Source organism: Ciona intestinalis, chromosome 8 (genome assembly GCF_000224145.3).
Source record: "Ciona intestinalis chromosome 8, KH, whole genome shotgun sequence".
In the NCBI taxonomy this organism is placed as follows: domain Eukaryota; kingdom Metazoa; phylum Chordata; class Ascidiacea; order Phlebobranchia; family Cionidae; genus Ciona; species Ciona intestinalis.
In genome coordinates, this window is record NC_020173.2 from 282,365 (window position 1) to 296,049 (window position 13,685).

At 34.0% G+C, this 13,685-nt stretch overlaps 1 protein-coding gene and 1 long non-coding RNA gene across 3 annotated transcripts; one reads left to right on the forward strand and one right to left on the reverse strand.

The window, feature by feature from the left end:
• The first annotated feature begins 2,021 nt into the window (after positions 1-2,021).
• On the forward strand, positions 2,022-2,751 carry LOC104265873. Its single transcript, XR_717322.3, has one exon. It is a non-coding gene; the product is annotated as an uncharacterized LOC104265873 (long non-coding RNA).
• Positions 2,752-3,525: 774 nt separating this feature from the next.
• Positions 3,526-13,215, reverse strand: LOC100178068 (kinesin-like protein KIF2A). Of its 2 annotated transcripts, XM_026835639.1 has the most exons (18): positions 13,089-13,215; positions 12,887-12,981; positions 12,646-12,732; positions 11,367-11,631; positions 10,622-10,778; positions 10,216-10,366; positions 9,953-10,150; positions 9,814-9,880; positions 9,334-9,425; positions 8,963-9,105; positions 8,518-8,642; positions 7,966-8,054; positions 7,565-7,743; positions 6,529-6,930; positions 6,150-6,324; positions 5,836-5,940; positions 5,267-5,411; positions 3,526-4,473 (listed from the first exon to the last, which is right to left on the reverse strand). In XM_026835639.1, the coding sequence occupies exons 1-18, from the start codon at positions 13,147-13,149 to the stop codon at positions 4,385-4,387; spliced, it is 2,625 nt and encodes an 874-aa protein (XP_026691440.1). In that variant the 5' UTR covers positions 13,150-13,215; the 3' UTR covers positions 3,526-4,384. The 2 variants fall into 2 exon arrangements, with proteins under 2 accessions (XP_026691440.1, XP_009859204.1); XM_009860902.3 differs by lacking the exon at positions 6,529-6,930 and having other exon boundaries at positions 3,967-4,473.
• Positions 13,216-13,685: the final 470 nt, after the last annotated feature.

The following is a 13,685-nucleotide window of genomic DNA, read 5'->3' on the forward strand; positions in this document are numbered from 1 at the left end:
ATTAATCAACTAGATTCTCTTTTAGGTCTTATTGCTTCATTATTTGACGTTCAGGATTACATGTATCAAATACAAAATATCGTGTCGTATTTAGAGGGTTAGTGGGTGTCTGAAAAGACAATTAAATTAATCAGTCTCGCGTCTGAACTTCCGACCAGCCCATCCAAACATGCGGTTTAAGGCAGTGTAGGTTTCCTATATTTATCAACATCGGCGTAACGTTCCCCGTAGGAAAAAGAAAATTAGAGCCAATATTACTTTAATATTCCATCATCAAATTACTAACACTCATTGGGGAATTAAGGTAATTTAATATTTTGTTCCCTTCGCGGTGAGAGAATTGCAACTACTTTTGAAACGAAAGAAAAACGTCCGTAAGGAAAACAGTTAAGATTCGAAAGTTTCTTTTACTTATTGCGCTTGCTGCTCATGTAGTGGCCCGAGGCGGTGATGAAGTAAACAAAATTAACCGCGTCGGTTTACAGGTGCATTCCTTTAACTGTTTACGTTGAGCATGTTCGTTATCTGCGTTGTTGAATGTTTTACTGATCCGTATAAAAGAAAGTCACATTTGAAATAATGTGTAAGTGTAGTTTTAGTTTGTTCAGTTGTACCAATATGAAAACATGTTTGGTTCTAATTATACAGTGATTTACAAACACTGCTATAAAATTGCAGTGTATGCGCTAGTGATGCGAACCACCACTTTACAAGTACGTGTCGCTTCTATAGGCATTAATCAGAAAGCCATAAACATGTCTGTAAATCATGTTTTAGAAACGCTTTGCGTTACTGCTGTCTTGAATTCATTCTCTCATATTATTCAACCGCATGAGTGACGTGATCTTTAGAAATCTCGTTAAGCTGCTCACTCATGCAAGTATTGTTGTCAACCGGAGTGCAATATTCGACTTTTTCTCAGTAACGCAATAGGAAATTATTTAAGTGCGCACGATGCTGGCTCTGCTACCGGACACAAACGTGTAAGCAACGCAGCAGACAGGCGTTAAGCAAGCAAAACGGCAGCCATTGTATATACTGTAGGCGGCTGTTTGTAAACAGTGTGTAATTTATATTGCGCTATGAGAGAATGAAGGTTGTTGCGTAGTAAAAACGAGAGATAGGTCACGTATTTTAAACAAGAATGCCAGGAGTTGCAGACGAGTTCAGGGTGTAACCTTCCATGGCTGGGTGCGAGGATGTGGTTGCGGGTTGTGCTTGGCTTGGTAAATAGGATGAAAATACAGCGGTTCTTCAAATAGTCAAGTGTCGTTGGGAAGCACTTGAATTACACAAGTGAAAACCAAGACAGTACTAAGATTTTAAGCATCGTAAACATATCCACAAGTTTCGCGTGTCAAGCTTGTATTTCACAAAGTTTTGAAACATAAATATATAGGTTCGTTAAGTAGCAAGTGGACTAAGTTATTGGTTCCAAACCGATCCATCTTTATAACTGTCTACTATAGCACGTATTTCTAGTCGCAAGGGAGAGCAGGAGACAGCCCAGCGCGACAAACTGGCAACCAAACAGTCACGGTTCGTGAATATTTTATTAGAACCGCCACAATCGCAACAGATTGTTGCTTTACCAATTGTTGGAAACGTATTTCTGCATAATATTAACGCTAAATTAGTATTAACCATATGACATATTTCATATAAATATCATTTATTTGTTCAGAAAGTTTGAATTTTAATATAGCAACTGGCTTTTTTATTGAGAAAGTTATGTGACATATGTTTGAGAGACTGAGCAATGTATTTGCTTGCAGTGAAGCGGTCGGTCCTTGGCTAAGCTGTTCATCATCAATTATTGAATGAATAGACTATTTAGTGCAAAATATTCCTTCTCTACATTTTAAAAATATAAATATGATTGACGTGTCAATGTGATAAATGCCGCAAAAAATGTTCAGAAATACATTGGTTGATTGTTTTTGAATAATTACTAAATCATAATAGTATGTAGTAAAATGTATGTAGCAAACTTATACATTTCACATTGCATGTGTAGTTTTAGGGATCATATATTTTGCATACTCCATTTGTTTCTGTCAAAATTTAGGCAAACCTGATTTGTGACCGTTTTATTTAATTATTTAACATGGGGTCGATATGTGGAAAGAGCGCAGCCAAAGCAGAAGCGAAGGAGGAAAATAAGCAAGAACAAGACGGAAACCAAGCCCAAGATACACAGCAAGAAGCAAACGGCAAAGCTTCAGAGACTGTCCAGGAGGTGGAAAACAAAATTGAGGAAGAAGCGAAGCAAGCAGACGAACAGCAAGTTGCTGAAGCTGAAAAGATTTCAAGTGACATTGTGAATGATGCAGTAGCTGAAGCAAGTCAACAACAACAACAAGCGACCGAGCAGCAGGAGGGATAGTTAAACCCGAAGATTCGCTTAATCGGTTAATTTGTGTTGTTCTTCTACACGATCCACACGTTAATGTTTGTTATTTATCTAACAAAGGTTTGCGCTAATTTGTTGATTCTAAGAAACTTATAGGATTTATTGAAACGTACTTTTTAAACAATCCACGGGACATAATTAACATTACAGCCATACATGTGTACTCTGTAAGGTTTAGTTGTTTTAAGTAAAACGAGAAATAAATTCACTTCGGTCGTCAAAGTAGCAAACCTTTAAAGTACGAACTGTTATTTCGAATCAATGATTTCGTACATACTGGAATACTAGTGTTCAATAATTTGTCGTTAAACCAATTAAATGACGTCATTTCATCTATATTGCTGATTCTGTGAGAATGAAAAGTCGGTGACGAGAAATACAGTTCTGACTGATTTATGACTCACCACTTCCGCATTGAAGTAACGAAATGGGAGTCAAATATTAATCATCCACAACAAGGCTTCTCCAACGTATGCAGACACCGCCCATTTTTAACACGAATATGAAAAACCTCTACTAACTATGCTACATCTTCGTGATTAATGTGATAGTTCAAAACAACCGAGACTAAATTTGTTAAATCATGTTTTATGGCACGAAACTCTACGTTGGATCTCGTTTCCAAATACAGCAACACGCACAACCAAACGCGCACCAAGCTTTATTTGGTGAATCTTGTCGCACTGCTGAGCTTAGCGTTGTCGTAATTGCCACAATACGTCCTTGGGCTTAAAAATGCCACTTTTAGGCCAAGTTTCAGGTCAAGCCAAATTAAATAAAGGTTAAGCAGTTAACCAATATACTTTGAGTAATTATCCATAACTTTTAATCACTTTTTAAATTAAACTATAAATTATCCTTCTGGGTCGAATGCAGTTATCAGTTTAGTGTACCATCAGTGTACAAAACTATTCGTTTAATATTTATAATCGTTTAATATTTATACTGTTATTGAACAGTGCCACGCCCCGTAACACTTAATGCGTAACAAACAGTATTCGCATGTTTAAAATATTTTAATTTCTCCGACATCCAAGCAGCTTGTGCAAAACGAACAAGTATGACGTCACACCATCAAACGACTAACACGACCAAAAACTGCAATTAACCACTTCATGAGCATCACGGGAATTTATTTAATACTTAACACTATCACACACCAAGTCACAGATGTATGAAAACGTGTAATGCAAAAACAGTTTTTCTGATACATTTAAAATAAGTATAGAAGTAGACATTTCATTCAAATATTTCAAGGTTGATATGCTGGTTTCTTATTATTCCGATGTGTAATGCATCGAAGGATTACGAGGTTGTTTGAGAAATTCATACTCTGTAATAAACCCAACTCTACACGACGTATCAAGCAAACTGAAAATAGAAAGGTCGCTTGGAAACCAATGCGTCAACGCCAAACCGGGATTTGCTTGCTGCTACCGGAACAACTTAGGAAATGATTGAACTAAAATGTCTGACTAGAAAAGGCGTTTGCCTTCTTGTTCGGCTACAGCACACTGGTTTGTAGTGGAAGGGCAAGAATGTCAGCCAATTTGTTTTAATGGTCGACTGTTGTTTTATATGAAGTGGCCCAGCAGGTTGGCATAGCACCACACAAATAATGAAACAAACAAAACGCAACTTGAATCACAGTAGTTAGTGAGATGCAACATTAATCATATCCTACATGCAAATATATCTGCTGTGATCAATTATAAACAATAATATGAACATTTTAGCATTTTTTTGCTACAAGCACTGATATAACAAAATATAAAATTAAATTTTGTAGAAAAGTATTTGAAGCAGAACTGTGTTGTTGGAACCAATTACAACATCTTACATCAAAACACTTGCTGGATTTACTGTAGTATGAGGAATATGTAAGAAGGTAATAGGTAAACAATACCACCAAGCCACTAAGGTGATTAGATGTCAATTGAAGTACAATGTACAATAACCACCAGTTATAAATCACACTTTCCTGTTACCAGCTTTGTTCTTCATATTCTGTGATACAGCTTCTTCTTCAAGCAATGTTTGTTCAAACAAATTTAACTTTTCTAAATTTAAAAAACGTTAAAATTAGTGTGAACAGTATACCACATGTAAGTGTACAATATGTGGTTTGTGAAAATAATCACTCAAGTATCATTGTGTCCAAGAAAGAACAAGCTTGAGGTTTAAATGTTAACTAGTTGCTCACAATAGCCCACTACAGTTTCTACTATTACCCTTTTTGCATGGTAAAAAGTTAATGCGAATAACGATCCGCATTAACTCGTCATATGATAACTCGGTAACCGCGTTATTTTGCATGGTCATTGGTTTATGCGCGTATCAACATTCAGTAAGCTTATTTTAGCGCGATATTATTAAATCTAGTTTATAAAATAAGTTTTAATACTTTATGGTGCTATTACCAACGAAAACCTATAAAATTAATACCCGAAAAAGATTAGGCTTTTAAAAGTAAAACTGTACTTTCACCTTACTTTTTTACTCGGAACAACCAACCTCCTACAGCAGATGACACGCTTGACGTTATGACGTTATGCGTGTTAACTTTGTTTTTGCGAGTAAATATGCGAATACTTACGCGCATAAAAGTGACCATGCAAAAAGGGTATATAATGCATAATTGTTTTTATGCCGTGTTGGAGCAATTACTGTTGAGTGTTTCTGCCCAACACACAATCCAAAATATTAGCAGCATCGAGATTCAAACGCGTATACTATGGTTTATGTGGTGAACACTCTTAACCACAGTTGTGCTATGCCACAATAGCAAGCACTGTTGATAATTGTATTAAATTAACATAAGTTGGATTTACTAAGCTGCAATATTAAAAGCACCTTTAAAATCTTCTAGTAGTTTCTTATTTTCTTGCTCAAAAGTTTCAAGATGATCTTTAACTCGTGCAACGTAACCTTCAGCATCAAAATCAACGTCTTCTGTCATATTAAACAAGTTCGTGGAAGCTGCCATTGATGTTGACATCTGTAATAGTTGTTGACAGCAGGCAATGAAAACGAAAATTTAAACAGTTCAACGTAGTGGACTAAAGTATCTTTAGACTATAGTTCTATGCAAACTTTATTAATTGTTAAAAACATTCCAACTGCGTTGTGTAAATTGTTTCGGAAATTAAGTGTGTTGCAAACAGTACATGGCTGTAATACAAGCAACCATATTTTAAACCAGGTTCACCAAACTTTGAAACACGGTCATGTTTTGTAAGTTTTAAAGTGGAATTGGAATTAATTGGTCCACCCAAACAGCTTTAAATGAGAAATGAAACACATTCAATTATTTTTATGACAGTACGATTAATTGTGACAATTTAAATGTTTTAATGGGACTGTTGCAGGATATGTGCTATGCACCCACGGGTTCAGGAGTTGAAGTTCTTTCAAAAACTCACCCCTTGCAAAAAATTCCTGTGACATTCAACAGTTTCTTCTTCAATCTCTTGCAGCGAGGACACAGTTTGATGAACTTCAAACATTTCACGAGAAATTTCATTTTCCTAAACAATCAAACGAAGTTTACTTGAAGAAATTTATAACATCTTACAGAAGCCGTAATACAATACTCTTTCATCTACAAACAACATGAAAGAGAAACAACTTATTGCTTATAAAAGATTGTTTGGTGACAGATAACTGATGTCTATCTCTCTATATTAAATTATTAAATATCGATTCCTTTTTCATCCAATGTAAGCAGCCGACTTACACAGATTGAACTAATAAGTGCGAGATCACTGTTGTTGGGGGAATGCATTCCTGCTTGTTGTGGAGATTCATCAATTCTATCCAACATTCCACCACCACCTGCAGCCCCACCAGCAGCAGCATGTCGCTTCTTGAAAGGTTCATCACCGCCATCATCCAATGCTAACTCCTTCACTCTGAAATTGTTTTAAAATTTAAGCCAAGAATTTAAAACTGGGAGTTTATAATTCTAAACATCAACTCTTTTGTGAGATTTAAACTGTAAACAGTCACCCTGTGTTAACTGTCAACGGATAATTAATGCACATTTCAAACACAACAATAAACACACACACATCACAAGCAATACATCAAATCATGCAAATACATCATTAACTAACAACTCAATGTGAGGAAATATATTTTCTTGTTCTGAAGCTGAGGTCAATATATCAAGATCAGCTTGAAGACTGAAAGATCCTCTCATATGTGCATAGCTGTCCACAACTGCTTTAAACATGTTGCTATCCTCTTCATTTTCGCTTAAGTTTGTCAAACAAGTATCACTATGACTGGGAGCAATGCTTGGAGCAGGGTGATGCACGGGTATTGCATCTTCTGCTTCTAAGTTTCTCCTCCCAGTTAAGGGACGAGACGGATATACTTCGGTCTTCCGTGGACTTGGGATTCGGGATTCAGATTGTGTGCGTCGGTTTGGTTTACGAAGATTAGAGGCGAGATTTAAAGGAAGTTTATCAGGAACACGTACTTGTTGGGAGATGTTTGCATGAAAATCTTTCACTCTACACTCAACATATATTTCATAGACAACATAAAACATGCAAATTACCATTATTCCAGTGGAACAGCAAGAGCAGAAATAAAAAAAATGATTAAACCGTTGGAGTACAAGAAAGGATATTCTTAAATTATATGCAGTATTTAAGTGGTAGACAGGTAATAAAACAGATCTTTTTACAAATTATAACTTTTTCTTTTGGAGCTTGATTTTAAGTGATATCAAAATGTAATATAGTAGAGTGGGGGAAGATGGGACACCGTTGGCACATAATATCTAAGTATTCTGATTGTGTTTTAAACAATTAACAACGGTTTATGGGAGTCGTGAGGATACGGTTTCATAATTCTTTGAATGTTCTTTGTTTACTACCAAATGGAACAAGAAAATAGAGTTAAAAGGTGTCCCATCTCCCCCCACCCTACTGTATAAAATATTAGCAGTAATTTTATGTTACAAATATACTGTGGATGATTAATGAGACATTTCACACAATTTACCTAAAACTTAAAATATATTTGTATAGTTAGGCACCACAACTTATGTGCATGGTGCATGAAGTATTACTAAACACAGTAAAGCTTGCATTCATAATACTGTAGATAATTCATATCTATTTATATTGTAATAAAGTTTACCTATCAGCGTATCGTAGAGTGTTTAGACTATGTTCACATGATGTAATCCCGGGAGATATAGTTGCAATCATGCAGGTGCGTGATCTTTCACCAATGAACGAATCACGCAATACTTGCGTTAGTTTGCTTGCACGGAACGGGAGATGCTGTTTGTTTTGACTCATTGCTCGGATACATTCCTATTAATGAGTACAATTTGAATAAAGTAAGTTAAAAATGTAAAAGTGTCAAAGTAAAAAGAAACATTCGCTGTTAAAACATTAGTATGAAAACAATTTCTTGATCCATGACCAAATCTAACTATAAGTAGAAAATATGAAAAAATACAAAATCTAAAAAATCGTTGGTTAAACATTAGATAGTTGCACTTAGGATTCAGATGAATATGATAAAACACTAACTTTCAATGCAAGAAGACTTTTGTTAATTTCCGAACCTTCTACCCTGGTTTGACGATCAGCACTTGTCGTGTCCGCACCCCTTTCATTACCTGTTTGTTCAATCATTATTTAAGTGTTAAAGTAAGTTCATATTTTATTAATACATATCATACACATATCAACTAAAGTTCAAGGTTTGTGTACATCAAATAAATTGAGTAAGATGGTGAATGGTGATTATTAGATTTGACCTTCGTTGAAGTGGTACTTGTTAAGTGGATAAGTAAACACAGCACACAAATCACTTATTTAAAAAAACCTTTAAAGTCAACTCATTCATTATATTATTCTTTATCTTTATAATTCAAAGTCAAGTAAGTTACTTGAAAGTTGGTGATGATGGGTTGAAGCATATATGTGCTTGGGTCTTGGGATAGGATGGTGGGTTTAAATTGATGTAAAACTAATTAATAATACAACTTAATTAACATTAAAGTATATTATTATTATATATATATATGGGTAGTGCAAATTTAATGAACGACTTCATCGGCAGAAATGAATTGAACGCACCAGCTAAGTCAATGAGAGAGAATTTGCCGTGTAATAACTGTCGGGGTCCACTTCGTCTTAGTATCAGTTGAAAAACTGCATGTGACCTAGATGAATGCTGATTGGCTGACGTTACTCCAGAAGTCCTGCATTAAATATATATATTTGTCATTTAATATTAACCATGGTTTGTTTGCCACAGAGAATATACTCAACCGGATATTATTGAATTGTTTAAAAATAACTACAAATTAATCAAAATATTTTGCAGCAGGACACATTAACAGTTAAAACATTTAATGCTTTATTTGCTGTGGTTTACCACACCTTGTGCCACTTACATGCAACAATATATCGTTTGTTACCATTTTTTAGTTTTTCTATTTAAGTGCAAATAGGACAACCTATTTAGCGACTACTGAGCAAAAGCTTTTAAGTATCTTGCCAAATAACAAACATATTAAACCTGCATCTTGTTCCATCAGATATGAGTTGTAGAACTTCTTCAATTGAGGTTACTCTTCTTTCTTGTAATCCAACAACTTGTACTTGTTGTCTACCATCTTCCAATACACGCAACCGACATTTCTTGTTCAGCAAATCAAACACCTGTAATAAAAATAACAAGTGCGTAGAATTATTTTAACCTTATGGTTCCTAAATGTTTGGCTCGTTGTACAATAACAGTTTTCCCAATCTATAAAATGGCAAAATTTTTCAAACCTTGGAATTTTAATTTTACACAACACATGCCAATTTTTTTTTATAAATTTATGCTAATTTCATATCCTGATATTACAATAAAAAATGTTTAAAACCAAAAATATTTTAACCAACCTTGCCACTGTAGATTTCAAAAAAACTTGCGTAAACATCAAGATTATGATGACGATATGTGGGTTTTTGAAGTAAATGAAAAACATCTTGAGCTGTAAGTGAAGCAATACTGATGATAAATGTATGAATTTATGTTATAACATATCATTCTATGAGAAACGTGTAATGTATATCTGGCTCTGATCTAGCATTTTTTTATATTATAATTCATAACATAAACCACTTTGTGCTCTTAATATGTTGCAAATAATAATTAAATTCAACTAATGGTAAGAAACATATACTTGGGCACTTGGACTTAGTTTTTTCATATATTCAGGCGAATATAAATATTATTAAATCAGTTAATTTTAATTCTTTGGTAATCATATTCAAACTCTTTTATTATAATGCAACTAGTTGCCGGAAAATGTTTAGAAATATCTATTCAGATAAAGAAGTATATATATATTGAATAAATGAGTTATAACATATAGATACCTGCTAAGGCATAAATTCCCTTCCTTGTATCTTGTGCTTTACCCATAGTGAAATCTCCACCCATAGTCTGCCACAACATATCATTATTTATTAGTTAATTACAATACCTAGCAATACTTATATAGTAAAATAATATTACATGAGTTTTGCCACTGCCAGTTTGTCCATAAGCAAAGCAAGTTGCCATTCCTCCTTCAAATATACATTCAACCAGTGGTCGGGCAGTGTACCAGTACACCATTTCGTTTGTACACGTTTCATCAAATGAATAATCAAACCTGAAATTTTGGTTTTCCAAATATTTGGTCATGTCTACTTTCGACTTTGGTTCACTGACCTAAGAATAAATGAAAAATTTAAATCATTCATAGTTTAACAAACGGATAAAACAAATATTTTTACCATGACAATGTTTTTGCTTGGAACAGTGACAACATCAATTTCTTTCCGACCCAACTCCTTTTTATTTAAAGGACGTTTGCGAACACAGACACATATCCGATGATCCAACACAGGATCTGCTGCTGTGAGTGGCTTCATCTCAAGACTTGCTCTGCATAATTGTAAAATTTAAACAGGCAACCGGAAATAGTTATCACTTGAGCTATTCTTATGTTTTCGAAACACACCCCTTCAAAATTTGCTTCTGAATGAACACTTTGCTAGGAAAATTAGATTTAGTTTTACTTCATACAACAGTTTATTATCTTTTCTGTCCCTATCTAAAAAACAGCTTTTAAGGCACAGCTCAGTTTAAAACACCTAATGTATACAGTAGAAAAACAATTTCAATTATTTAAGTTTAAACCTGAATTCTTTGATCATGATAGCAAATTCCCAGTTTGCATTATTTGGATCATAATATTGTTGTCTTCGTTCTCGTTCAATGACTTGAGCAGCTCTTCTTTCCTCTCGATTCTTCCTTAACTTCTCAACCTCATCGACCACATTTGACTTCCGTCCTCCTGTTTAGATGACGATAATGAGGATCACCGATTTATCCTTGCATGGAGGGGCAACTATTGCTGAGTATACGTGTTTGCTATGTACATCTTGTGTCAGTGTTTTTCTTTTTAGCTTTAAAAAGGTTACTGTTTGGAAACCCCATTACTGTATGTCTGTATAAATGAACCATTAGCTGGAGCAATTGCCCATGTATGTCCCAACAACAACCATGATCATAAAGTACCAACTAGCAGCATTTAGCTTTGAACCTAGTATCCTCCAAGTAAGTACCAACGTGCTCTTTTAACTACCAAGTTTTCACAGAAATATCAATCACATGTCCACAGGATATAAAATATTGAATATTAAACTGGTAGCCTAACAAGTAACAACAAAAAAATAAAACTGTATTAGAAAATATTTCCTTGGTACACATGGCGCATGAAAATCAATTTTAAACTAAAACTGGGCAATCACATGAATAATTGATTGTCTGCAATTTACTTTTAACCAGACAGCTGTTTACTTTTATAGACAAAACAAGGTCTTACAAACAGTCACTTAGACAAAACCCATAATAAAATAACAGCAAACATAACTCCACTTACTTGGAGGAGCTTTAGGTGGTGGCATGGCCATTCCGTTCCCATTAATTGGAACATTATTCGCCACTTTATCATTGTCATATGGTTTGGGTAAGTTTAAAATACTTTGTCTTGCAGCTGGTGGTGGTGGTTGGTAATCTGGCTTGGCTACTCTGCGTGGACCGTAACCTGGAGATGGACTTCGATTTTCTTTTTGTTGATTTCTTACGGAAGCAGTTGGTGCTTGTAACATTGTTCTTCGCTGGTTAGCTGGCCGGGCATCTGCTCTCTGTATCAAATACGACTTGTGAGGCATGAACACCTAATGCAGTTGTCTTAAGACTTTGTTTACATTGTCCCAAATATTAACCATAAACTGATCATGAAGTTTTGGCGACATAATTTGCATAACAAGTCTTTGTAAGCTTAAAAAAAAATGCAGTCTATTTTTACCATACTGATAGTCCGATACCACTAATAATACTGTAGCGGGTGATGGGTAAAACCAACCAATGGTTTAGGACAAAACAAATGCCCTCAACGCAACAAAAATATAAACTGGAAAAATGTCAATTTATCATAAACAATAATTAAAGATTGAGTATTGCAGTTATTGTAGCAAAATCAAGAAAAAAAATTAATTGTTAATTATCGCAAATTTACATAAAATAAAAATAAGTTTATGAAAAGGTCAAGTTAAAATCAATCATTTATAAAAAATATATTATAGTCCTAGTATAAATGATTTGACCAGTCAAGAAAATAGAAACAATCAACACACAACAAACGATGTTAAGTAAATATTAGAAAACAATTATAATACATCATGTAATTGATAAGATGTGCTGAACAGACATCATGCATAAAAACCTTATGAGAAGATTTACGGAACGACCGATACTCCCGAGAATGCCTTTGCTAAACATGTAGGAATATTAAACAATATGGTTGAATGGTTGTTTGCACCCAATTTAAGTTGACAATTTTTACCCCTTAACTAAAATTGACAAGTTTGAACAACAATCATGCACAAGGATACATAACTATTAATATTATTAAGCAGAACACCTGTGTTAACAAATTTTGTTGCCCCGACGCGTGAGAAAAATAAGTTTATTTAATCTCCCCAATCCTATTATTATAGATCTATCTCTAATACTCAATCTTTATATTTTGTCGTCTTAAAATCATAATTTTTTTATCACATATGATATATATATACTTTAGTTTAATCTTCCCTACCATAATATAAAGAAATAAATAAAACAAAAGTAATCTTAACATGTTTTAACATGAAACACACCCGTGATGTTGGTCTTTCTTGTGGAACAGGTTTTTTGTTCTCTGGTGCAAGGTCTTGATTTAATTCAAATATCATTTCAAGTGATACCTAAAAACAAATATTTTGAGTGATACATACAGGCACTTATATGACGAGTCAAAGCGATCAGAAGATATGATGAAAGTAATACAAGAATTTATGACATACAACGTGCCTTTCACACAAAGAGTTTTTACATAAAGATATGAATTTAATAAACAACCTCTTTCCCTTTTGTTTCATCATCTTCAAACCATTCAACTGTAACACTGGCTGTGGTTGGTTGTAGTTGTGTCACAATAGCTTTATGCACGCGTCCTGTTAATGAGGAATTGTTAAATGCAAATACATAGGAGGAGGCAATAATTTTTTTTTTTTTAAATAGACATACACAAATAAAACATAACATTTCTAATTATTCTTACCATTGCTCCTCCGTATATGGATGCTTGTTCCTTTTTCTAAACCACCAAAATCCACGTTCATGGTTGTGAATACAATTTTTAAATCCTATAGTAAACTATACAACCAATGCGTACATAACAAATAACTATAAGACAGAATAACAAGCTTATCAATTACATTGCTTGTTTGTGGTAATTCTTTACAAGTTACAACGTTACTAAGATGTATGTAATGTCTATTCAGCAATAATTATGACTAGTCTATAAACACAACCCACAGTTATATTGCTATAAAAATTTATATTACATGTGTGAAGCAAATTCAAATGACATCTAAGCATAGATATCTTATGATTTATTCTAAGAGAAATATGAAATTGCTTGAATTTAAGAAACACGGAAAGACGGAACGCAATATCGGAACTGTCGAATATAGCGGAAAACAAGAGAGCCTATACTTTTGTTTAGTTTATTAAAAGAGAGAAAAGCTCCAGTAAGTGAGCTCGATTTAAAATTGTTAGCATAATATTAAATAACTTTTTTTATTACAAAGGTGGACCAAGCTCAAATAAATTCAAACCAGAATTAATCATCAAAAAGTGGTTTTCAGTTGTCATT

What these genes read in the sequence shown, in the direction of transcription:
- LOC100178068 (XM_026835639.1), bottom strand. Translation starts at nt 13,149, where the DNA reads ATGAACGTGGATTTTGGTGGTTTAGAAAAAGGAACAAGCATCCATATA. An exon ending in CACTTATTAGTTCAATCTGT is followed by an intron (nt 5,941 to 6,149) that starts GTAAGTCGGCTG and finishes TTGATTGTTTAG; the next exon opens with GAAAATGAAATTTCTCGTGA. An exon ending in ACTACTAGAAGATTTTAAAG is followed by an intron (nt 4,474 to 5,266) that starts GTGCTTTTAATA and finishes TTTTAAATTTAG; the next exon opens with AAAAGTTAAATTTGTTTGAA.